Here is a 27,590-nt window from a genome sequence, read left to right on the forward strand (position 1 = left end):
TTAAGATTCCCCTGGGGGTGGGGGTGGGGGTGCACCATTCCTGGAAGTACTGCAATACCAGGTCAATGCGTGGAGTGGACAGAGCAAGCTCCTATTCCACCTCCCTGCTCCAAAAATCCATTTAATATATTGCCCTCGGATAGAGGATGTATCAGATATTAAACTGATAAGAACAGATACTACATTTGATCTTAGCCAAAAGGCCGAGAAGTGATATGGGCTGTCCTTTTTCAGAGGCCACTATATGGGGGCCTTTCTGGCCCACAGGCGTGACTTCTGATTCAGTCGGGGCCACACATTCTCTAAAGTCAGTTAAAGTATCTTTTCATTTCTTGGCCAGTGAAGTTCACCTTGTTCTTCAGTGATTTTACTCCCTCCTCTTTTCTATTTATCTGACTCTTCAAGGGTCACCAGATTTCTAATCTCCATACATTTTCTCCCATTCTTCAAATATTATCCTCTTTGCACAAAACAAGTGAATACCAAAGAGGCAACTGATGGCAACGATCGACACATAACCACCCCACCACCCTCACCCCCAGGGGAGTGAGCCACAGAAACCATGGGGGAAAGGAGACAGAGGCCAGTGTACGTTATGAAAATAATAATAATTTACAATTTATCAAAGGATCACGAGGGTGGATGGGGAGGGAGAACAGAGGAACTGATACTGAGGGCTCGGTAACGAGTAAATGTTTAGAAAACAACGATGGCTACATATAAATATGCTTGATACGATTGATGTATGCATGGTTATAAGAGCTGTGAGGCCCCCAATAAAACGATCTTTTACTAAAATAAATAAACTAAACTAAAAGGCTTCATTTCTGTCCTTCTGTATTGTGACTTTCTCAAAGCGGTTTTGACATCCTTGATGTTGCTGGTTTGGTGTTGGTGTTGTTTGTGTGTGTGCACTGTTGACACAAGTGGTTTCCATGCCTGGATGGTGACATTCTAGCTTGTATCAAATCTTTAAAACACAATCCACACTTCTAAGGAGCATTCTGGTCAATATTTAGTAATGGTAGGTAAAAGATGGAATGGTGTTCCATGCTAGCAGAGCCTGAATATCAATAAGTCACTAGGGATATTACATTAATTTCGATGGCAATTTCCAAAGCAAATTTGAAACCTTCAAATAAATGCAAGCCTATGGATTCGCTTTTTAGCTGCTAAATAAAGTGTGGCCTCTTGCCTTCAGTCACAATTTAAATTTCTTCTTTTTGAGTTAACAATCTGATCGCAGATTGGCAGTGCTCTCAATGAAAGGATGGATGCTTTCGATTTTAGTACATCCATATCCCTGGACTTGGGCTGGACTATTCTATAGCTATTGTCTCTTGCTTGCCCTGTAGGCTTTAGTTCCTTATAGGCCTGGTGCTGGATGGAATCAAATGGAGCTACAGTGACTGGCCATTCTTCAGTTAGGCCTCCGCAAGCAAGCTGCAGACACATCGTGCTCCAGCTCCTTTATCAGCCATCCGCCAGCCACTGGTGCATCTGTCTTACTCTCCGAGACGGGGCAAACCTGCCAGCTTTCTAGACAGTGAATGCTAAAATGGAGCCATTTCTTACTATAGCTCACAAAATGCCAGGTGTTTCACCTTCAAAAGGCAGAAACTGCCTTATCGGGAACTTTGGAAGGCTACGTATGGATTGTGTGTTTGTAATCTTTATATTATTGCTGTGTTGGGGGTTTTTTGAGGGGGGGTTGTTTTGTTTTGTTTCCGGGAGTACATTTTAATAGGAAAGAAGGTATTGAAAAGCAAAACCAAACCAAACAAAACCCCAGAACTCTCCCAACAAGCTCTCACTTTGGGCTCCCTTGTCCCCACCTGGTTCTCATTTTCTGATAGGATCAGTTCTATTACTTTACAATAGTAACATTCTCACCTTTACAATTACATGGAAAGCAACATACCAACCCAGGGATACAAGAACTCGCAAAAACCCATGAGCGGGGTTTTGAGACTGTGTACATTATTGTTAGCCCAATCATTGCATGAAGGCAGCGCTTTCTCTCTACCTTCAGGCTACTCTTTAGGATATTTTTTCTTCATCTCCCTTATCCCACCAAAAGACGTCAGAGTTATCGAGATATATTTTTCATCATCCAGACTTTCACGTGAAACAGAGAAAAATTTATTTGTGTATATAGATAATAGTATAATATATAGTACATAAAATTTTAAGGAAAGAATGAAAGATGCATCCTATGGCTGATAATCTCAGTGTGGCCACTACATATGTTCTCAACTCAATTAATCTCATTAACCTCAAGACTTTTAATTAACTTTACTGAAGTCAATGTATGCTGCTCATGCTTAGCAGGGCTGATTGGAGACATACAGTAAGAATTAAAGCTAGGTTGTGAAGTCTCCAGTCTCATTAACAGTGAAAAAGAAATAGTAATTAGCAATGTCTTCATATGGATGTGTGTTTGGGAGAAAACATCTGTGCAATTCTTTTTGATAAACCAGGAAAAAATACTAGGGTTGTTCACTGTGTGATGACACATAGTCTATCTCATGTGTGTAAACTTTCAAGCCCATCCATAGTAGTCCATGACTTAGGCTTCAACTGGAAACTTTTGGCTCTATGATAATTTTGTGACTTTTTTTGAAGGGGGGTGGGGTAGGAGATCAAAACAAATCTTAAAGTCTATAAACCACAGCGAGCAAATTGTTTGTTCAGAGAGTTTTATTTTCAAAACACTGTAAGTCAAAGTAATTATGAGGACATAAGAAAATAGAGGACAATTTAAACATAAAAACCAACTTTTCATATCTTCATAACCCTTTGCAGCATGAAGATCCTTCATTCACTAGGTGTCCATCTCAGTTTAAGTGCTCTATGCTAAGTAAACAACACTATATGTGCGATAAGTAGTTGTTTTGTTTTTTGTTTTTTCTGCTTGGGTTAAGAGTTGAAACATTTTGTGGTAGGAAAAGATCAGATGCTAGGTGGCTGAATCATTCCGTCACTACAGAGAATGATAGTTTAGTTTATGCAGGGTCTTCTACACCTCAGCTACATTTACTTTTAAGTGGATATTCATTCTGATGTTTCCAGTATCTTTTTTTATAAAGTAGTTGAGAAGTTAGGTAACAAAGATGAATACTATCCAGACAATAATCCTTCACAGATAAAAGGCACTCTTATAGAGAGAGTATCTTACTATGTCTTTTAGAGTGTTAGCAATGGCTTTGACTGTCACTTAAGCCAGGTGACATACAGATGTCATTTTCCCATCTGCTTATACCTTTCATTGATTAGATCATTTCACCTGGTCTCAGGGCTGCATGCAAAGCTGGGAAACATAGATGATGGCTGTTAATCGAAGCAAAAGAGAAAAACAAATCCCCACAAAATATTGCAAGCTGTGTAGAGTTTGATGCGAGAGTAGAAACAATAGTATTTATACGTTTATACAACAGGAAGGTTGTAGATAAGTAGATATCTGGTCACTATTTTGCATGACAAGATTCTTTACCAAGGCTTATCCTCGTAGGTCATATAATTATTAGAGAATAGAAATCAGCCCCTTCCACTGAAGACTCCCTTACAGTGGGGTCTCGGGGAGGAGACGAGCCAGTCAGGGGGCAATATAGCAATGATGAAAAATACAACTTTCCTCTAGTTCCTAAATGTTTCCTCCCCGCTCCCACTATCATGACACGAATTCTACCTTACAAGTCAGGCTAGACCAGAGGATGTACACTGGTACAAATAGGAACTGGAAATACAGGGAATCCAGGGTGGAAAATCCCTACAGGACCAGTGGTGTGAGTGGTGATACTGGAAGGGTAGAGGGAGAATGGGTAGGAAAGAGGGAACTGATTACAAGGAACTATATGTGACCTCCTCCCTGGGGGATAGACAACAGAAAAGTGGTGAAGGGAGACTTCGGACAGGGCAAGATATGACAAAATACCAATTTATAAACTATCAAGGGCTCATGAGGGAGGGGGGAGCGGGGAGGGAGGGGGAAAATGAGGACCTAATGCGGGGGGCTTAAGTGGAGAGGAAATGTTTTGAGAATGATGAGGGCAATGAATGTACAAATGCGCTTTACACAATTGATGCATGTATGGATTGTGATAAGAGTTGTATGAGCCTCTAATAAAATGATTAAAAAAAAAAAAAGAAATCAGCCCCTTTTCTCATTCCAAGTTCTCATGGTGTAGTTCATGGGTGAAGCTCAGAAGTATTCATCAAGCACAGCTACACGTCGGACCCTGGGAAACTCAGAGATTGCACAATAAGAAACAGCAACGCCCGATTTTCTGGAGGCTACATGTAGAAATAGAAAGAGTGAGGGCCTCCTTGCTGGGCTGCATTTCGGCTCTTAGTCACCCTTGTTTATGGTGACCAGATTTAAAGTGGGACACCATTGACTGGGGGAGGGGGGTTTCTTGATTAAAAAGTTGGATAGACCATTCCCTAGCTTGTTGTGCATTCTTTCCAAAAATCAGCACTTTTTTAAAAGACCAAAAATTGGGACTGTCCTGCCAAAAGTGGGACGTCTGGTCACCTTACCTTTGTTTCACTTGCAGAGCCATCTGCTCATGGCCCGTCTGCACTACTTCTGCCACCGCCGTGTCATGTCCGTGAAACCACCATCCTTGACCCACCTATATTCAGCCAAAGAGCCTTCCATCATCATGTGGATGTGGCCCAGATTCCTTCACTATGGTGTCCCCGACTGAATTAAATAGGTGTTCCAGTCACCCAAAGCAGCAAACCCAAATTCTATTGAGTTGGACAGAATCATACTTTGCTAAAACTGGAAGGATGCTGTCAGAAAGAATGAGACCAGGGTTCGATGCTGCCAGCCCTTGCTGGCCTCCCTGGCTGCTTTTGTTGGGGCTCAGTTTCACTTTCTCTTTCTGATTTTTATCTCATGTTCAACCGTGGCTGGGACAAGTTTGAGTTCATAGGCGTAGAACATCAGGGGCAGGAAGAAAGGGAGCTTTATTTTTCCAGCTTCAGCTTGACAGGTTCTGGACAAGGACTCTATGTTGCCTAGTGTGTGTCAGGAGCCCAAACTGACACCAACCTACCTTGTGGCTCTGGGTGGGGTGGGGGTGGGGGCAGTTAGACCACATGAAGGTGGAATTCAAGCATGGACTCTGGGGGAGGAATCCCTATTAACAGACCAGTCACTTGGAAAATAGCCCCCTTCCATTTCTTTTTCACAAACTTTTCCACATAGACTTGGGGAAGAGTTATGTCCCCTCTTTTGGTCTAGAAATAAAATTTCAACAACTTTGTTTGCTGGTCAACTACTCTTTTTTCCTCCCAATCATTTACAATTTCAAGGACTCTCTCTAATATCTATATCCTAGTCCTCATGTCCAAATTTGTATTCTAGTATTCTTGAGACATATCTGTGTGCACAGTATTATTATTGTCATGAGTTTGTTCAAAATCATGGTGACCCTGTGTTCTTCTGCCGAGCAGAACTGAAGCAGATTGCCTAGCTCGTCTTCCAAGGCACCTCAGGGTGGCACCTGAAACTACCAACGTTTGGGGTAGGTGTTCAGTACGAGGCTCTAACCTAGTGGAGATCAGACAGAGATAAGTATAATCAAAAACCACTGATGAATTGATCTGCCTACTACATGAAAGATGTGTGGGGCTGGCAGAAGTTTCCTTCAAAACAAGTCCCTGAATCCCACAGACAGGTCATCACCGGAGGTCACTTCTGAAAGGTCCTACCCTGAAAATCCCATGAAGCACAGTTTGTGACGTAAGGCATTACCACGAGTCCACCCTGTCTTGGGTCCTTCAGTTTTCTTTATTTTTGCTTTGTTAAAGAGGTGCACCATGTGACTCAAAATGCTTTCAAGGTGCTGCTCGATCCTCATATGATTGGAGAAGATTTTAAAATGCTGACATGAGCTATAGAAATGTGTTTGATTATTAAAGCATTCAATATGTGTGGGCATAATTTCATTGATTAGCTAAAATGCATAACCGCCCACGTGAGTCATACTGTAACTATATTTATCTTTGTTTGAGACATATATTTTACTTTTTAAAAGTAAAAATTAATAAATAAACTTGTTTTTTTAAAAATGTTATCATCACACAAACCAGGCATGTTAGCTTACTTGATAAATCAGTTTTGTTGTGTTGTGTTTTTTGCTACAACTAGCCAATCATCAGTTATCCAAATCGCAATGTTCCAATAATCATCAACACTGTCAGTAGTAAATCAATACCTTTTGGCCATCACTTGTCCCACATGACTCTTGACACAGAAGACCCTCCGCGTCTGAAAGCCCACTCCACACGTAGCTCCTCCATTCCAGCCAATGGTCGCATTAAGGGAGGGCACCAACGTGCCTTCCAAACAGGGGCCCCACGGTGATGTCTCCCAGTAGAGCTGCACACAGGAATGGCCACTGCACAAGCGCTGCTCTTGGAGGGCTTGACTAGGAGGACATGGTTTCCCACCTAAAAGAAAAGACGATACACCATTGCTGCGGCTGCTGTCCTTGGGTTGCTACTGCTGCTTCTGTGACCTTGCCGACTTAATGAGCTATAGAACGGAGCTTCTGACACTGTTTTCAAACGGCCTGAGCAACTCTTCATCTCAGTCAAAGGCGTGGCGATTTTGTCCTGTATTACAACCACGGGTAACATTGTCCTCTTCTGTCCCAAATATCAAGCAAGTGTCCATGCCTATTCGCTTATAAAACAAATACATTCTACCACCCAGTTCTGGAATACATACTTTGAGAAAAGCTTTACAAATGGCTTTTCTTCTAATGTTATTATATTTTGAATAAATAGATCTATTAGCCAATGACTTAAACTGGTATGTTTTAGGATACACACATGCACAACTACGCACACATGGGACTTTTCCCTGAGAATTGTTTTTCTTAGAGAGCCATTTTAAGACACTCATTCAAAAAAATACACTTCACTGATATTTGAGAAATCTGGAAGTATCTGCTAAGCTTCGGCAAGTGAGAACCCATCCTGAATCTCTGACATCCCTGACAGTGCTGTCCACGGGCAGAGGACCAGGCAAGTATGCCTTTTCACACTCAGGGGAATAAGACAATCAAACTCATTACTATCTTTCCCCTCACATTTTTATATTCATGTAAAAGTGTTATTTCTCTACAGTATTGATCTTTTCCTAGTCATCCACCCTATAATGTTTTATTCAATAGGCCTGGTGCTTGAAAATATTTGAGACCTCGGTTTTGTAATTCTTGTTATATTTTCCCCATTAAATACTACTGCCTCGTTTTCCTCTTCTAGAAATGTAAAAGGCAAGCTAAGAAAGAAAGCATACCTTAAGAATATAAAAATGTTGATTCATCTCAACCCTGGCCCCATTTCTCTGAATCACAGATGAGAACTCTTTTGAAAAAGGATTTCCTCACAGTCAGAACACTCAATAGTTTGCTGTTCCAACAGAGTCCTAAGCAGACAAAGTCTTGGGAGGGCATGAAAGGAATGACAGGCATGTGTGCCAGGAGGCAGAGCCCAGTGCTATAAATGTTTGGAACATCTGTTCCTTTAATTTGTCCCGATGTCACCTGTCTACATTCCCAAAGCACTTTCTAGTTCCTTCAAAGCCATTTTCACAGCCTTCATCTTTCTCCCCCTGCCCACAGGCCAGCATGACAGAACAGGAGCCCAGGGCTTAAGGATCGGGTAGCTTGCCAATGTTAGTGGCAGTTCCAGGTCAAGAAGCCAAGTCTCCTGATTCCTAATTTAGATCTTGTTTTACCAAAAATATTCCAATTTTGCTCCGGGCTACATGAGCTACCGCTACCCAAACCTGGATGTGTCAACCAAGCCTGGCCGCCTCTTCTCAAAAAAAGCATCACGAAATGTACCAGCTACTGAGAAATCTGATGGAGGCTTGTTTGCTGTCTTCATCATTGGGTTGTTTTTCATTTCTCTGTGTCTTGTTTCAGTTTTGTATGCTTTTCTTTGAAATCCAGGACAGGTAAATCTATAGGACAGTAACCCCGTTAATAATTATCTAGGGGCATGGCAAAAATGGTTAGGGTAAGATGGGGGGGTGAACAGCAGCGAAGAAGAGAAAGAAGAAAATGTTTTTAAATGGATTGTGCTGATGATCTCACAACTCTTCTTAATATGATTGCACTATTAAGTTGTATGCTAGCAGAATTGTATGTCAATGAAACTACTTAAAAAGAAAGTTACTCTGAAGTTCTAAGGACTGTACTGGCACATTTGATCCTTTGTGATAAATGAAGTGTTTCCTTTGTTATGCTGATTAGGTTTGGCCCTCAACTGAGGCTCTTCTGAGCAGCATCTTATAAAACAGCAGACCCGTCACAAATGCTCAGGGGGACGTAAGATGATGGTGAAGTCATAAGCATCTATAAGCAGTAAAGGAGCAGCAAGTGTTATTAAACTTCCCAGAAACTAGAGAGAGGCCCTAAGAAAGATCAGCACGGTCAAGACTTTGATTCAGATTTTTACTCTCTTTAACTGAGAGAAAATAAAATTCTGTTCTTGAAAGCCGGCCCCGTGTGGTATTCTTGTGTTGCTGTTGTGAGAGCACTGGGCGACAGGCACTTGGAATCAGGGCACAAATTGGACCACTGGTGTGGCTGCATTCACAATATAAACTTTTCCGTTCCCTGTCAGGGAACAATTCTTGACCAAATGACTCTCATGTCAACACTGTTCCTTTACTCACCTTCTCCGGCCAATGCCAAGATGATCCTCGATCGTCTCTGTGTTCCATCTGAGTTTTTATTTGTACAGGACTGGGAACAGGCTGTCCACTTTGTCCACTCACTGACCACACAGTCCATGTGGCAGGGGATCTCACAAGCCATCTGTTCCGGAGGAGGAGGTGCTGGACAAAGACTCCCTGATACGTCTCCTCCTGCAAGCAACCGGACGAGGACACGTGATGATTAAAGCACAATGGAGACCAGTCCAAGGCATGTTAGGGTCCACTGTTCCCTCAGTTGGTTTAACTCAGAAGACCGTTCCTGGTGTCCAAATCAGTAAAGAGACAAAACAAACAACCCAAGGATAGTTTTGTCTGCCTTTCTTAGTATTTTGTCAAGAAAAATTGCCTGGAGGTCACTCAGCATTTAGAAAGGTTGATACCACTGCCAAATTCCCACTTAACATCCTTCATAGTTGGCTTCATTCAGGGAAAAATGCTAGCAGTGGTTGGGTGGAGGCAACAATGACTGCAGCAATCATCATGTAATGAATATGCATTGGGTTACTATCCACATGGTCAGCAGTTTGAAACCACCAGCATCTTCCAAGGGAGAAAGACTGGGCTTCTCCTCCCATCAACGGTGACAGTCTCAGAAACCCACAGGGAGTGCTGAGTCAGCATGTCTCCATGGCAGTGAGAAGGAAAATAAATAGGTATTTTTCTGAAAAAATGAAACTGGGGGTAATCTGTTGGGTCTAAGTCCATAATGCACGGGGAACATTTATTGTATTGTATTAAGAAAAAACTCATTATAATTTTCTTCTGGATATTTTCACAGTCAAATACATAACCTTGCATAAGAGTGTCATATGATGACTCTTTTCTTCTGTTTGTGACTGGTGATAAATAAACTGAAACTACAATGGAAATGGACTTAGGCCTAAAATTTCATAATAAATTGAGACAAAAGCTGAAAGCCAAACATTATATGTATATGCAATAAAATAAATTTCTAAACAAAAATTACACCCACAAACATAGCACAGATGCATTCTAATTACAAGTATTTTCAAATTTACTATTATCCTAGTAACCTTCTATTAATGAAACTTTTGCAGGACTCATATAATAACACCACAGGAAGTGATTTTATCAGAAAATATAAAATGACAGAGAATAGTACTTTACAACTACAGAGGTTAATATGATAGAATCATTCCTTTTTTTTTTTCAAAGAGCTACATTGCTTTTTTTTTTTTCCTTTTTTCATAAGTTCTTTTTTTTTTTTTAAACATTTTATTAGGGGCTCATACAACTGTTATCGCAATCCATACACACATCAATTGTGTAAAGCGCATTTGTATATTATTCTCAAAACATTTTCTCTCCACTTAAACCCCCGACATCAAGTCCTCATTTTTCCCCTCCCTCCCCACTCCCCCCTCCCTCATGAGCCCTTGATAGTTTATAAATTGGTATTTTGTCATATCTTGCCCTGTCCGATGTCTCCCTTCACCCACCTCTCGGTTGTCCGTCCCCCAGGGAGGAGGTCACACATAGCTCCCTGCAATCGGTTCCCTCTTTCCTACCCATTCTCCCTTTACCCTCCCTGTTTCGCCACTCACACCACTGGTCCTGTAGGGCTCATCCGCCCTGGATTCCCTGTATTTTCAGTTCCTATCTGTACCAGTGTACATCCTCTGGTCTAGCCAGACTTGCATTTCTAACTTGCTTTTCATTATTTCAGATGACTAAAATGATTTAAAGATTTGTCCAGGTTATTTATTTACATATTTATTCACATATGCTTAGAATGTATTCATATATTTATTCCCATATTCTTGGAATAAAAACTTGCTCCTCACTGATAGTAATTCAACTTCCACTATCCTCCAGTTCACAGTTTCCCTATAAAAATAGAGGACACAAAAGAGAGTGAAAGCATTTATGGTTTGAAATAACAACACGGAGCAAGAGGGACAGTTATGTCTGTATGATTTTCTGCTTCTGGAATTCTCTTTGTCATAATCTGTCCATTACAACAATAACTGAAAAGGCAAATAATATTCATCAAGCATCTCCTTTGAGCCAGGAACAGTGTCAAGGGTTTCTCATAGATTACTTAAGCCCCCTAAGCTGAGATTAGAGACAGGTGTGATTCATCTCATTAAATGTAGACCTAGAAAGGATAACATGTTCAGGCTCACAGAGGACTGAGCTAGGAATCAAATCCAAACTTTCTGACTCTCAGACCTCTGCTGTTCCCATGAACGCTGCCATGTCTAATTCCAGAGAGAGAGATAATCCTTTTGTGAGGAAGCAAACACACACGTCGGCAGTGAGCAATACCGCCTAGCTGCATTCATATTTGTAAACGAGGACGGGCTCAGTGCCCTTGCGGTCAAACAAAGCTTTGCAAGCGCATGATGAGAAGCGATAGAGATTCCAGCAGATAATCAAGCTGAAAGACCAGTTCGGAGCATTGTCTTCTCAGTCTGAGTCTGTGCTCCAGTTGAGCTCACACGGTATATTTGATTCTCACATACAGGCACACACACATACATAGACACACCAATGCAGCGGTGGGGTGGTGCTTTCCCCTATCAAAAAAGCAGGTAGGCCAAACAAGATGCGCACAGAACAGTTAACTGAAATTCGGTTTCCACATTTATTAATATTATCAGCATACAGTCCACACAAAAATAGTTCAAAGCAGGGTCGTACAAAAATATCTTAGAGAATAATGTATTTGCATGCACCGCATGATAGATAGACGTGGAGAAAGTTCATGTTTAGTGAAATCGCCCAATCACGCAAGGACAAATATTATATTATATAAATTGACATAAGAGAAGCAACGACAACAAGAAAGAGAAAGACTTTCAATACCAAATAAAATGGAATTGGGAGATTGCCCAGCAGGGAGAGATAATTAGGGAGGGAGAGACCCTTAGTGGGCACATCTTGGGTGAAACGGAAGATGGTAGTCCATATGAGGAAGAAGGCAAATCAGAGTGAGTGAAGGGTAAACTATCAGGGTGCTGATAGCACTTTAAACTGTTGGATGCAAGGTAGGTGATCTGAAATGTAAACCCCCACCCTCCTAATTTACAATAAAAAAGTCTTTAAAATAAAAATAAAATAAATAAAGTTGAATGAAGAAGCAATGAGCTGGAACCCTGAAGGAGAAAAATGATGACTATATTAGGGGCTTTATGAATAAAAATGGGAGGAAAACTGGAAAGTTTTAAAACAATGGTCTCGCTGCCGAAGCACTGCTTAGAAGTATTGAAAATGTGACTGTGTTCAGTTTCCAAAGCTGTGCAAGGGAAACGGACAGACTGTCTCCCAATGACTTGACCAAAAACCATCCTTTCTGAGGAACATGTCGCACCCATCGGTGGCACTGGTATGAACACACTTTTCAAATGCTCTGCCTTCGAGAGTTACACTAATACTTGATATTACTTGATGTGTGTATACAATGTGCAAGGCTTATGACTGCATAAGATGCACTGCAGGTGTCATTTATCCCCTTAAAGCTCAGAATTAATGATTGGGAGGAACTATCAATAGATAAAAGACACAATCCAAAATTAAATATCAAATGGAAAAGGAGTGCTTCACACAGACAGTAGTCTATCAGCTCAGAGACCTGAGTCTCGGAAGGAAGGAATGCGTGATAAAGAAAGACCTTCTACAAGGGAGGCGAGAAAGACTGTGAACTGGTGGTGATGGGGAAGGGTGTGTCAGGTCACGAAGACGTCAACAAAGGTAAAGTCTTGGGAAAGGACACGTTATCTGGAGCACAAAACTGAAGCGAAGAGTACTGGTCACATGAGAAAAACTGCATGAGAAGCGAAAGCCCACACTGGGAAAGTGATTTGAGATCAAATTCTAAATCAGTTGGAATGGCATGATTTAAATTCCCAATCACTTACATTTTCTATGATACGATTATAACATGTTCCCAGTCACACATCTGACATCCTCAGGAACACAAACATATTTGTAAAACCTTAAACCCAAAGCAGATCTGAACTGAGTTGATCTGATTCAAGTGTGTCAGAACAGAATTGTATCCCATAGGGCTCTCCTGTGGCTGTGATCTTTTCGAATGCCTGGTCTTTCTCGGAGGTGATTGTGGGGGACTCAAACTCTTGCTTTTGGGGTTAGTTGTCAAGTGCTTAGCCATTAATATCACTCAGGTATTCCTTTTTAAAAATGTAACCTCTGTTCAAACATTTTCATATGGCTACCAATCAGACCCCTAATTCAATATATTTAGGGTCTCACTCCCTGCCACTGAGCCAATTCTGACTCATAGTGGTGACCCTATCTATATGGAGAGATTGAACTAGGGGGCAGGGAAAATTGGAATGAACAGATTTGGAATTCTGTTGCCAGCCTTTAGGTAAATTAATCAGACAGGTAATTCCGAAACTGAACCAACAGATTAGGCATAAAGAAGCCAATCAAATAGTCATAAATAGGCTCTACAACATACATAGAGGCTATTTTCTAAGATGATCTTACAAAAGAGACGTCTATTTGTGAATATTAGCACCAACACTTAACTTCCTCAGTATATCAACTTCTTTGACCCTGAGTTGTCTCTTTTTTTAATAATAGCATTTACCTTTCAGGGGCTTGGTAGGGATTAGAAATAATTAATGTAGCCTACATAACAAGGTAAGCACCACTTGGTTGTCTCTGAATATAAAGCAGCTTTTAAAATGAAGTTTACAACGACTAAAAAGAATGGCTTTCTTCTTCTAAGACTCTAGATATTTACATAAGCACCATGAGAAATATTGTTTTTCTTGCTTTACTATTCAGACATGTATAGAAATAGCTACTATAGCTCCACAGGTTGAATCACCTAAAATATAAAGAATATTTATAATTATCTGGATAATGTAATTGACATGGTTGGCTAGCATAATCCATTCAAGAATACTTTACCTTTGAGATAGTTTGCTGTGCCAGCCTAGCTGATAAACACAGGTGGGATTGACTGAAGGGTGGAGAGATAAATGGCTTGGTGAGCCTCGCCTTTCTTGTCTCTCTGTGATCATCAGACCGGTGTGTGGCCTTACTTGTTTTGTGCCTCAATTTAAAGGCTACACTACCTCTGAGACACCTAGCCTGTGGACTGTGTCGCTGTAATTTGAGGTCCCTTTAAGACTTCTCTGGAGCTGGAGACAGGGGGTTGGTGACCTGCCTTGTGATTGGCTGCTGTGCTGACATAGCCTAGCTCTCTTTACAAATAGAGGAAGATCTGGCAGCAGACTAGACTTGAAAGACTGCTAGTCTCTCACAAGTGTCTCTCACGGACGTGAGTTGAATTGAGCCATTTGTAGTGCTTTATAATTTAACTGTTCATTTCTTGTATTATATATTTATCTGTATATGATATAACAGTTCATTTCTTGTTATATATCTAATTATCTTTATACATAAATATATTAAATTATCAGCAATTTGGTCTTATCTCTCTAGAGAACCCTGTCTAACACAACCTTGAATAAAGATACTTGCTCTCCCCAATGCACAGAGAAAGCCCATCACAAAGCGAGCATATACGCATACCGGTCTCCATTTTCTTGTAAGGAGAAACACCTTAAATCTCAAAGAACCATGGAAAATGAAGCAGCATATGGGATGGAAGCTTGGCCACTCAATGTAATGTTCACAAGCTCCGATAATCTAATGTCCTAATAAAAGAGGATGTACATAGAGGGAAATTGAAATCATCTTTCAAAAAGACTACATAAAATCACTCCCAGCCCCGATCAGGCTCTGGAATCAATAATGACAAACTCTGTGTTTTCTTTTAATAGAGTTTGCTTGCGTAAACAAGTTATGATTCTGAACATATGGAGTGTGGCATTGCTTCTAAGTTCTTCTCCTTGACTCGGTTTTGTTTGCTTGGGAAGTGGAGGGCAGTGGGGCAAATGGTCAGGTGATTGGGTCCTGGCCAGAGTTTACTCGACTGCTCTCAGGTCTGACAATATCTGGCAATGAGAGCAAGTACTTGACCAAGATAAACATCGACCCTATCGGGCAGGTAGAACTGCCCCTGTGTGTTTCTGAGACTGTAGCTCTTTACTGGGCTAGAAAACTTTGTCTTTCTCCCATGGAATGGCTGGTGGTTGCAAACTGCTGGACTTGAGGTTAGCAGGGCAATGTGTGACCACTACTACCCGGTTAGAGTTCTATCCCCTTTTCAGGGGGAAAAAAACAAAACCGTCTCCCATCCCTCTCCCACCACACAAAACGCTTTTACTATAGCCCATACTCCTGGAAAAGTGTAGGTATCTGCTTCTGCATCCCCCACTGGATGGCTGCATTGCCTTCGATGGGGCAGCCTCACCCACTTTGGAAAACACTACTTTAAATGAAATTGAAAGTGAACCAGTAAGTCTCAAATGCACTGAAGGAGTTGAAAAACAGATACGTATTTTTTTATAATACAAACCTCAAACTACTTCAAAACATAATGCACACAGGGTACTAGATTGATATTTCTTCTTTATACTGCTATAGTATCTATTAAAACTTATGAAAGTTATTAAAATACACTACATGTCATAAAATTTTATGTCCTATTTAAATCTCAACAAAAATGCCAATGGGTTTTTATTAAACACTTGCCAACAGCTGAATAAGATGTCAACACACAATGTTGACAATGGAAAAATGGAATCCACATACACTCACCTAATTTCATTTTCTTAATCTAAATGTTACTTCCTCAAGGACAAGTAACCTCTGGGTACTTATGGACTAAAATGCTAGTAAGCTAAAGCTATGTTTATGTTTTCAAACCAATAAAATATGGAAAAGAACCTAAATATAAGCTATTTGCACCATCCATTATTACCAGTAATGCAACTGATGTTTCTGCTTGCTTCTAATATAAGGTGACCAGATTGTAACATTGGTAAAGCGGGACACCATTGATAAAACTCATATCCTGGCGAAATAGCCACATGGCACCCGAAAACTATATACCCTAGCTTGTTGTGCATTCTTTCAAAAAATCGGGACTTTTTTAAAATGCCGCGGGATGCGGGGAAAAATTGTTAAAAATCGGACTGTACCACCAAAAGCGGGAAGTCTGGTCACTTTATTCTAATATCGCAATTTAAACTTGTCCATCTAATATACAAATATAAGAAAATTAAGGATATTTACTATTAAGTAAAATAATATGAAAGAGAACAGAAATCATTAACAACTATAGCATAACAACAACAGCAACAGCAAAGCCCCCAGGTATGTGGGAAAGGCTAGAGTGGGGAAGGCTGTGGGTTAGCCTCATCATTTCAAGTGTTATTTAATATTCACATGAGTGCCATTAGAGAGGCATTCCTGGTACACCCAGGCACAAACAGGTTAAAAACATGTTCAAGATCAAACAGTTATGTGTCCAAGCTGGGCCCCTGAAGCACAGACCTGTAAAAAGTTACAAGTCACGCTCTTGTTATTCTGTTGAATCGATCTCGGGCTATTTCTCCTCTACGGCTTTCTCCTTACATTACTTCTGGATCATCTCATTCCAGTGTTTTTAAGGATTGCCAAGCCACAAAGACAGTGTTATCAGGAATCCATCCAAAGAAATGGTCTCTGAAATTAGTCAAGGATCCCATCAGGGGATGAGGCCCATGGGACCATCCTTTTCAAAGACATAAAAAAATAAGCAGTCTAGCACCCGCAGGTTAAACATGAAACTGGTAGGCACCTGGCATGGAGTACTGCAAGGCCTATCTATGCCTGCTGGTCAGCCCTGGCTCCTAGCTGGTGCCCATCCTCCCAAGAACCTTGATTACTTTGCCCTCTGCAGCTCAGAGTTCGAGGGAGGAGTCTGGGCGTGAGGGGTGTCTCATTCCTGGGTGGGTGACTGGCCATGAGGTAAGTTTAGGGAGGCTCCCAGGGGTGGAGTAGAGAAAGCCTGCTGCCATTGAGTGTGGGTCGAGTCTGGAAGGGGCTGGCAGGGGTGATGGATGGCAAACCATGGAGATTTCAAATTGCTAAAGGGCAGAGATTGACATGCGATATGAGGGCAGCCCCAGGAATCAGTTTTATATCGCCTAGTAGAAGTTTTGAGTAAATGGGACTCGAGAAAGGTCTTTTTCCCCTGGAGACACTTCAGCGATATGGGAATAAACCAGCATTGGGGTGCAGTGTGGGGAGGTGGAGTGAAGTATTGAACTTGAAGGAGGACTAGATAAGCTGCAGTGTGAAGTCTGCCTGGAGTTGAGCTTAGGGGAGGAGTTACTCAGAAGGTCTTGGCCCTTCCCTTGGGGTGGGGTTTGCAGGTGTTAAGAAACTGGTTAAAGATCTAGAACTCAGGTTACCCAGCGTCAGAATTTAGGATGTGATAATGTGATGGGAAGGGGCACCTTGGGAGAGGATGGTGCAAATGGTAGTTCAAACAATATGTTCCCTGGGTCTAGGTGGCAGAAGGATTAGGTCCACGGGAGGGTTGGGGTGAGGTCAGGATGCTGTTAAGTTTCTAGGCCTGCGAGGCAGCCCCTCATGGGTTCTTTGTGCCTCTTCAGCTCGGTAGCACAGCCCACGAGGTCGGTGCCATGCCCTGATGGAAGGGGTGGGTGATAACATGACTATCTTTCAGCCACTGCTTGCCTGCCTCCTGATTCTGGCTCTTGCCTGGGTCTCAACACGCACTTCCCAGAGTGCAGACCCACTGCCCAAGCCATCTGGGACACCAACTTCAACACAGGCCGGCAAAGCCATGACAGCCACCGAGGGCGTCAGAAGGGCAGCTCCCAGAGCCGAGGTCCCCAGCCTGAGACACAGGTCAAGCCACACAGTCAGAGCCAGAAAAGAGGTCCCCTAGGAACACCACAGCCACCAGGCACCCCCTCAGGGGCCCCTCATGCTTCAGTTGAAATGCCTCAATGATTCTGAGCAGGTGGCCAGGGCCTGGCCCCAGGGTGCCATCAGCTCATTGAAAAGCACCCAGTTTCCTAGGCGCGAACAAGTTCTACCAAGGGCAACATCTAGGAGATGAGTCTCAAACCCTGGGCAGCCGTCAACACCCCCTCAAGTGCATTCTCCACTGCCATGCATCTGCACAGGTCTGCACCTCCTCCACCACAGTCCCTGTGCCCACCAGGGTCAGAACAGGGCTCTCAGGGCTGGAAATAGGCATGCTGCTGCTGCCCTTGCTGCTGCTGCTGCTGCTGCTGCTGCTCTGGTACTACCAGATCCAGTATCTAGCCACTTCCCCCTGACTGCCACACTGTGCTTCCGTGGCTTCCCTCTGTTCCTCATTCCCCTTCCCTTTGCCATGTCCCTGCATGGGCACTTGGCAGTGCTACCCACCCCTTTGGACGATGTGCCAGTGTGAAGCTGCTGTTTGCCCAGGCCTGCCTTGCCTACCTGCCTCTTCTCCCTGTCCTTGAGGCCTGAGCCACACTGACAAGAAATCCTGAGGCTGCTGGAGGCCTGTCCCTGTGACCTCCGATGTGCTGAGTGCACTCCTGGCATGGTTGCCCTCAGCCCCACTGGCAGTGGGCTCTCCAAGGTCAGGCAGCTGCTGATGCTGTCTAGTCTTTGGACAAAGTTGAGCAGCCTCACTTGGCCTGTCTTAGTGCTCTCTCCCTGAGAAACTAGCAAGCTCTTGTCCCAAATACTCCGTGAGCTGACCTGGGGACCCAAGGACTGGAGAGCAGAGAGTTGTTCTCTGGAACACATGAGATTAAAAAAATAAATGAAGTGTTCAAAAACATTTGAAAAAATGCAGATGGAAAAGAGTTCAAAATGAAGAGACAAAAGAGTGAGATGGAACACATGACTAAATAGGAAAAGAGCCACGCTGGTAGTCAGCAAAGACAATGTAGACGATGTGTAATTAACATATAACATACTCAAAAATATAGCAGTAATGTGAGCGTGCTCACAATGTGACAAATCGTCCAACTTAAATAACTAGTAGAAGAAAATAGAGAGGACTTGAAAAGCAAAGGCTCGAAGAAACAGAGCAGGGTACCCAGGGGAAACACCAAAAATAAAGGTTTCATGTAAGAGATAATATCGGCTATCAAAAGATATAGCATCTGCGGTCTTAAAAGCTTGAAGGTAAACAAGCGGCCATCTAGCTCAGAAGCAACAATGCCCACATGGAACAACATATCAGCCTGTGTGATCACGAGGTGTCGAATGGATCACTGGAGACAAGTGGGTGCATAAGCAAATGTGGCGAAGAAAGCTGATGGTGCCCGGCTATCAAAAAGTATAGCGTCTGTGGTCTTAAAGGCTTGAAAGTTATCAAGCGTCCATCAAGCTCAGAAGCAACAAAACCCACATGGAAGAAGCACACCAGCCTATGCAATCACAAGGTGTCAAAGGGATCAGGTATAAGGCATCATCAGAACAAAAAAAATCTTACCATAGTGAATGATGTGGGGAGTGGGGAGTGGAGACCCAAAGCCCATTAGTAGGCCACTGGAGATCCCCTTGCAGAGGGGTCTTGGGGAAGAGATGAGCCAGTCAGGGTGCGATGTAACAATGATGAAAAATACAACTTTCCTCTAGTTCCTAAATGTTTCCTCCCCGCTCCCACTACCATGACTCGAATTCGACCTTGCAAGTCTGGCTAGACCAGAGGATGTACACTGGTACAGATAGGAACTGAAAATCCAGGGAATCCAGGGTGGATGAGCCCTACAGGACCAGTGGTGTGAGTGGTGAAACAGGGAGGGTAGAGGGAGAGTGGGTAGGAAAGAGGGAACCAATTATAAGGAACTATATGTGACCTCCTCCCTGGGGGACGGACAACAGAAAAGTGGGTGAAGGGAGACGTCAGACAGGGCAAGATATGACAAAATACCAATTTATAAACTATCAAGGGCTCATGAGGGTGGGGAGTGGGGAGGGAGGGGAAACATGAGGACCTAATATTGGGGGTTTAAGTGGAGAGAAAATGTTTTGAGAATGATGTACAAATGCGCTTTGCACAATTGATGTGTGTATGGATTGCGATAACAGTTGTATGAGCCCCTAATAAAATGTTTAAAAAAAAATAACACCTAGTAAAGAGAAGATCATATCTCTAGGATGAGTGCATGCACAAAGACCACGGGTGCTGGAATTGCATCTTCACAGCAGGTGAGCTATTTGTTTTAGAAGCAAACTTCTTGCTGTCAATTCCCTCACTTTGCAGCTCTACCGAGTTGTTCAGTTTAAGGAACATTACAAAGCTTATACTTTGATCACATATGAGCCTGGCACATATTATAATGTTCTACCTATATTTAATCATTTATCCTCCTAGAATAAATAACAGCAACATAAATCAATCACTCAGTGGATGTCAGTGGCTGTTCTGAGTGAATGACATATTTTGGCACATTTGTCCTACGGGACCACCACTTGCTTGTGTGTGGCCATGCTGTGGCAGCATGAGTGTGAGGCTAGACGTTATGTCACTGGTATTTCGAATATTGGCAGGGCCACTCAAAGTGAGCAGACTTCAGCAGAGCTTCCAGACTAACAAGAGACTACGAAGGAGGAATAGGCTGTCCACGTCTGAGGAATCAGCCACTGAAACTCTCATGATTCACTGGATCATTGGCAGATATGATATGGCAGATCCAGATATGATCAGTAGGTGAGCAGGAGAGATGGAGTGAGGTTTCCTCTAAAAATTCCCGTAGGCTAGCCCTCACCACCCAAAAACAATGACCCAGTACATTGCCACGATGGGGGAACAGAATTGGAAGAAGGCTTATTAGCAACTTGCAATATGCAGATGACACAACCTTCTTGCTGAAAGTGAAAAGGACTTGCACTTGCCAATGAAGATCAAGGATTACAGCCCTCAGTATGGATCACAACTGAATATAAAGAAAACCAGAACCCACACAACTCGGCCAGTAGGTGACATCATGATAAATGGAGAAAGATTAAAGTTGCCAAGGACGTCATCTGGCTTTGATCCACAGTCGCTGCATCAGTGCTCATGGAAGCAGCGGTCGCGATGTTGAATGATGTCCTGCATTTGGTAATCTGCTACAGGAGACCTTTTTGCAAGTGCTAAAAAGGAAGGATACCATTTTGCAGACTAAGGTTTGCCAGATCCAAGGCATCATATTTTCAACCACTGGGGAAGCTGGACACTGAATAGGGAACGCTGAAGAAGAATCAATGCATTTGAATTATGGTGCTGGTGAAGAAAATTTAAAGACCGCCAAAAGGACAAACACATCTGTATTGGAGTACAGCCAGAATTCTCTTTAGAAGCAAGGATAGAGGGACTTTGGACATGCTATCGGGAGAGACTTGTCCCTGGAAAAGGACATCATGCTTGGTAAAGGAGAAAGGCAGGAAATAAAGGGAGACCCTAGAGGAGACGGATTGACACAATGGCTATACAATGGGCTCCAACACAGGAACGCATGTGAGGATGGCGCAGACCTAGGCAGTGCTTCCCACTGTTGTACCTCGTGGTGCCATAGGTTGTAACCAACTGCACAGCACCTAACAACTTTTAAAGAAACTTGGCAACCTCAAATAAAACCAAATAATTTTACTTAACTCTGTTTTAGATTTTCAAGGTTTCTCCAGCTCCTCTTTCTTTCTCTTTCTTTGGGTGGCAGTTGAGTATAAGAGAAGCATATATATACGCTTAAGTATTGTGGACATGAGGAAAGTAAAAGGAAACAGAATAAAGAACTAAGAGACAAAGGGCATTTATCTAAATACAAGCATGTATGTATGTAAATATATATATGACGAGAGGGAAAGAGATCTATATATATATAGGTTTAGTATTAAGGTAGCAAATGGACATTGGCCCTCTACTCAAGTACTCCCTCAATGTAAGAAAACTTTGTTCTAATAAACTGGCATTCCATAATGCTCACCTTCCCAACACGATCACTGAAGACAAAGCAAATGTGGTAAAGAAAGCTGAGCTATCTTCACCTGGCTATCAAAAGATATAGAATCTGGAGTCTTAATAGCTTGAAGAGAAACAAGCGGCCATCTAGCTGAGAAGCAACAAAGCCCACATGGAAGAAGCATGCCAGCCTGTGTGACCATGAAGTATGGATGGGATCAGGTATCAGACATCAAAGACTCAGAACAAAAAATCATATCATTGTGAATGAGGGGGGTGCAGAGTGGAGACCCAAAGCCCATCTGTAGACAACTGGACATCGCCTTCCTGAAGGGTTAAAAGGAGGAGATGAGCCAGTCAGGGTGCAGTATAGCACCGTTGAAACATACAATGTTCCTCTAGTTCTTTAATGCTTTCTCCACCCCCACCATCATGACCCCAATTCTACCTTACAAATCCAGCTAGACCAGAATATGTACACAGGTTCATATAAGAACTGGAAACACAGGGAATCTATGACAGATAAACCCCTCAGGACCAATATTGAAAGTCGTGATAGCAGTAGAATGTGGGGAAGGTGGGGAAAGGAAGGGGGCACCGATCACAATGATTTATGTATAACCCCCTCCCAGGGGGACGGACAACAGTAAAATGGATGAAGTGAAACATAGGTCATGAAAAAATAATAGTTTCTAAATTATCAAGGGTCCATGAGGGAGGGAGAGATGGTCGTGGAGGGAGGGGGCAAAATGAGGAGCTGATACCAAGGGCTCAAGTAGAAAGAAAATGTTTTGGAAATGGTGATGGCAACAAATGTACGAGTGTGCTTGACACAACGGATGGGTGTATGGATTGTGATGAGTTGGACAAGCCCCCAATAAAATGATTTTTAAAAAGGTGCACACTTTCCTTTGAGTTGTCTTGCTTCCCCATTAAGTTACATCCATCAAGCTTGTCTTCGTGTAACATTGTGCTGTCTTTGAAAGAGGAACTCATCTGCAAATTTGGGGGCCGTGTCAGTTTCTGACTGGTCCATACAACCTTATACTCCACTTGGCCTAACTGTGAGTGGCAGTGGTAGTGGTATACTTTTCAACTTAAATGCGAGGGAAGGGTTTGAATCCTAGAAATATACCCCAAAAGCAGTCACCACCCACATTGTGCCCCATCTATAACTGGAGGACTGCACATTGCTAAGATATTGAATTGGTTTCAGCAGGGCTTCCAGACTAAGGCAAACTGGGAAGAAATGGCAGGTGATCTACTTCTGAAAATCAGTTTGAGGTGCCCATGAACCAGAGGCCAATTAAACAGCGACCAGCATCAAAGCCATCACATCAAGCAAAGTCCAGTTTTTGAAGGTAATCGAAACTTTTACATCCACACAGGAACATACAAGGAATTAGGATCTCGTCCACATCATAAAAAGGGACACTAGGTTGGAAAAGTAGGTGGCAACTAGCATAGATCTTCTCTGTGATTAAACACAGTGCATCATTTTGTCTCAATTATCACAGATTTACCAGGGACCTGGTGTGCATAGACTCATCCCCAAATTTCTAACAAGACTAAAGCACTGACCTCTCTATGTGTTTTTTTCCCTTCCACCTGCCTGGGATTTCTAGTGTTCATTTCCTCCAAGACACAGTTTCCTCTTCACAGTTTAGGGAGGCGGATTCATCTACCTTCTGCTCCATGTTTTCTGCAAGGTTCTCTATTCTCACCCACGAAGCAATCTTAAATAGGACGCTGGCTTCTGGGACAGTCCACCTTCTGAGTCCTGTGACCTTGCTTCTCTGTGTTGGAAGAAAGCGCTTCAGACTGTACTAAATGCTTCGCTGCCACAAATCAAGCTCTTGCATCAGAAAGCTGTTGCCTTTGAAGAGTCTCTACATTTCATTAGCGTACACTGACTCGTTTCTATCCCTTCGCATTTAAGAAATAAAAGGCCAAACTCTTCCTGGCACATTGAACGCCTTAGAATGCCATGGCAAAGCCCTGCCCAAGAAAGAACAAGAGCACAAGAATCTTAAAATATGATCTCATGGCATCTGCATAGTGGAAAAATTTTATTTATCATAAGAATTTTACTGGAATGTATGTGTAATTTTTAAGATACAAATACAAAATTACTAATAGAATAAATACGTGATCTTTGTAGTACAGAAAGTGCTTCTTCAAAAGGTAAAATTGTAGACTAAGTAAATAGTACATTAAAATGGTCAGAACTTTGTGTTTAAAGAATTACACACAATTCTTTAGCCATATATAATTTCCGGACATTAATGAAATTACACTTATACTTATCATCAAATATCTATCATAGATATAAATGAAAACACACTGAGTCCAACTGTATCTGATATATCATACCTGAACAAAGGAAAGGTATGCAATAAGCACATATAAAGAAACTACACTGACAGTTACAAACTTCGCTTTTGCAATTGATCACGTGGTCGTAAGTGATAGGTAGAACTACCTTCTACTACTACCCATTCTGTATTACCTTTGCCCTCAGCAAGCACCTCAGCTGGCTGTGGTTTTTTGCCAGGTGGGGTGACCCAGGCCTTCATTCCTGAGGGGTCTGGGTCATTATATGTCCTGTCAAGACTGGGTTGGTGTAACTTACCATTTACTTTAATCACAGGGCATGGTAGCACTAAGAGTCGGCCTATGGGATTTCCTGGATTCTAGACATATTCTTCTTTACCTCCATTACGTAGCACCAGTCCAATTTCTCCTTGATAATCAGGATCAATCACACCACACAGTACAGTGACACCCTTCCTGACCTGTTGATCCGAAGGCATAAGAAGCCCAAAGTGGCCAGGGGGCATTCTCAGCTGCCAGTTCAGTGGAATCCATGCTGTGTTTCCAGGTGGGAGAGTTCCTTCCTTCGGGACCAGGACCTCCAGGCCTGAGGAACACAGAGTTGCTGGGACAGGAAGCAAAAATGCTGCAAGTGGATCACTAGGAGTAATAGTGAGTGGTGCCAATCCAGCTACCACCCCTTGGTTCCTGGACCCATAAATTCTGGCTGTTGGTGACACAGCACCATATATTGGCCGCTGGTTTAGAGCATACAGTATACCGCTTCCTGGAGAGCATTGCCCCAGCCCCTCAAGTTGTTGCCACTAGTTGGTGCCGTAATTGTGTCTTTAGGAGCTCATTCCATTGTTCTATCAATCTAGCAGCTTCAGGATGATAAGGAACATGACACAACTAGTGGATTCCATGGGCATGGACCCATGGCCAACCTGGCCGATAAACACATGTGGGGTTAATTGAAAGGTGGAGGGATAAATGCCTTGGTTAGGTTGTGACATCTGGATTTGTGCTGACAAAATATTGAGATTCTTTGGACTTCAATGTCTCATATAAATGAGAGGGCACTACTAGCATCTCAGATTATATGTCTGGACCTTATAGATCAAAGAAAGTAGTTTAAAAAATACTTTGGAAATTCTATATGGCCATTTATAGGCTTTTATTATTGGTTATAATGAGAATGAAAACAGGTAGAAAAACTAAGTCAGAGATAGCATCTCTATACTCCATCCCAATCTTGTCTTAGCTATAAAAATACGAAAGAAACAGAAGAGAATAACAATTCAGAAATAATGCCACACTAGCTATCTCTCTATGTATAATCTATTTACCCACCCATTCACCTTTCCACCCCCACACACCTATCTATATAGCTATCTCCCCAGAAAAAAAATGACTCATTTAAATATGAGATATAACTTCAGATTAAACTTCAAAAGGTCTAGAAGTTTTAAAAAATATATCTGAAAATCAATGTTTTAAATTTGAGGGCAAAAGTTTTGCAGTTGAAGTCTTTTTTCTCTCCACCCCCCTCCCAGCAGTACTGATGGTTAATTATAACATTTAAACTTACATAACAATAAAAGTCACCACCGTCCTGTGGATTTTGGCAAATTCATAAAGTCTTACCCTCACCCACAAAATCATGATAAACAGAAGTTTCATCATTCCTAAAACACTTTTGTGTTGCCTCTTCATAGTAACCCCTTTCGTATCCTAACCTTTGGAGACTATTAATGTATTCTTTGTTCCTACAGTTTTGTTCCCCTCTCCCCTATAATATGATATAAAAACAAATATACGCATCAGGTATGAACCTGTTGAAGTTTGCTTCTTTTTTTTTAGGAAAATGCATTTAAGGTGCACTCAGACTTGTGGGTATAAACCATTCCTTCGTATTGCTAAGTAGTATCCCAGTGCGTGGATGTGATAGCTTTTGTGTGTGCATTCACTTGCTGAAGAAATCTAAGTTGGTCCCAGATTTAGATGATTTGGATGAAGTTCCTATTCAGGTTTTTGTATGAATATAATTTTTAATTCATCTTGAACAAATTATTAGGAGTGAGATTGATAGGTCATAAGATCATTATATATTTAACTTTATAAAAAACAAAACAAAACTGGCAGACTGTTCTGCAAAATGCTGCATATCTGACTGTAAGTAGAGTTGCTACCTGCAAGGTCAGCAGTTCAAACCCATCAGTCAATGTGCAGGAGAAAGATGAGGCTTTCTGCTCCCATAACTATCTATGTCTTTCAAAACCCAAAGGGCCATTTCTATTTCATCTTGTAAGGCCATTATGAATCAGGATTGACTGGATGTCAGTGAGTTAGGTTTGTGGGTGTTATGTTGTTGTTGTTGTTGGATTTTAGATCTTGCTTTCCCATCAACACCATATGAACTTCAGGTTGCTCTGTATCTTTGCCAGTCAGGTTGCTTTTTGTTCTAAAAACTCTTGAGAACACTTCAAATGCACATGATGTGAGTCTCTCGCAGAAGCCTAAACCGTCATGTTGACCCGGTGTAAAATGAAGAGTTCAAGAAACAACAGCATCACGCTTTTGGATACTTTTGTTTCATAAAAGTTTCTATGATTTTGCAGCAGAATTTTTGACTCACCCACATACCCATGACTGCGTAACTCTCAAACAACAACTGTGGTGTTTCTCCTTTTTAAAATGAGAGATGCTTTCTCTCATGCCTGATCCCCTGGCTGTTAAACTGCTACTATTTAATTTTACAGAACATGGCAGGGGTCTAATGCCTACGGGTATACTAGATTGAAGGAACATAATAAAATGCCAGACCACGTAACCCTATTGAAAGCGTGCAGTCGTAAACTAGGGAAGAACCATGCCACAGCAGTTTCTCATCAAAATGTTGCAAGCTAATTAAGAGCCTGAAACAATCACTGAATACTACTTGTCCAATTTATTTCACAAACTCTGTTTGGATATAGGATTACAATACCATTGGCCAGAGCACACATAAACTCAGAGCACACAAAAACTTTGGATGCTTTATTACCCATCAAAATTTGAAATGCAAATAAGATACTACAAACAACTTTTAAAAGAAGCTTAATTCAGTCTTCAGTAAAGCCAGGCATCTGTAAGGAAACTATCTGTTCATGAAAATTGGCAGAAGAAGATTAGAAAAAGAGAAAGAGACGGGAAGGAACACTGAAAGCATAATCCTCTGGTTCTTACACAAATTAAGGCGATGTCACCTGATGCACATGTGCATAATTAGTAGGAATAATTTCACCCACACTGATTAGGTCAGTACTATCAGCTATACGAACATAAGACTTTCTGCTCTAGATCTATGCGTGTGTATATGTACAAGTACACACATATAAACACACAATGCATCACTACCATTGGCTCATAATGAGGTATTATAGAACATGGAACAATTCTAAAGTTCAGTAAACCTTATTTCCATTTGCTTATCTTTTCCAATCCAATCTAGTAATTATAATGATAGGTTAGCCTGGCCATGTTTTCTACTAATCTCAAATAAGTTAGAAGAGGGGGAAACCCAACACATTAATTAAAGTGTGAAATACAGATAAATAGGTGCTGGAATATTTCAAAACACATAGAGTAAACTTAAGCAAATAATTCAAATAGTGAAATACCACTTGATATTGCTGACTTCTCAACACTTTATAAAAGTCACTGTGACAAGGAATCCAAGCT

At 41.9% G+C, this 27,590-nt stretch overlaps 1 protein-coding gene, 1 non-coding gene and 1 pseudogene across 2 annotated transcripts in view; 1 reads left to right on the top strand and 2 right to left on the bottom strand.

Annotated features, from left to right (window-relative positions):
* Nucleotides 1-27,590, bottom strand: part of THSD7B (thrombospondin type 1 domain containing 7B) — a 936,033-nt gene that overhangs the window by 496,464 nt on the left and 411,979 nt on the right. The window contains exons 7-8 of the mRNA XM_045298904.1: nt 8,702-8,893; nt 6,228-6,462 (exon numbers count right to left, since the gene is read on the bottom strand). Of these exons, the coding sequence (XP_045154839.1) occupies nt 6,228-6,462; nt 8,702-8,893 (427 nt within the window). The remainder of the gene's footprint in view (nt 1-6,227; nt 6,463-8,701; nt 8,894-27,590) is intronic.
* On the bottom strand, nt 25-215 carry LOC115873042. The gene has a single exon (XR_004048202.1). It is a non-coding gene; the product is annotated as a U2 spliceosomal RNA (small nuclear RNA).
* LOC115872329 lies at nt 12,069-18,062 on the top strand (annotated as a pseudogene).

This window comes from Echinops telfairi, unplaced genomic scaffold (assembly GCF_000313985.2).
Source record: "Echinops telfairi isolate 266 unplaced genomic scaffold, ASM31398v2 ScPeMD7_4;HRSCAF=17, whole genome shotgun sequence".
Lineage (NCBI taxonomy): Eukaryota > Metazoa > Chordata > Mammalia > Afrosoricida > Tenrecidae > Echinops > Echinops telfairi.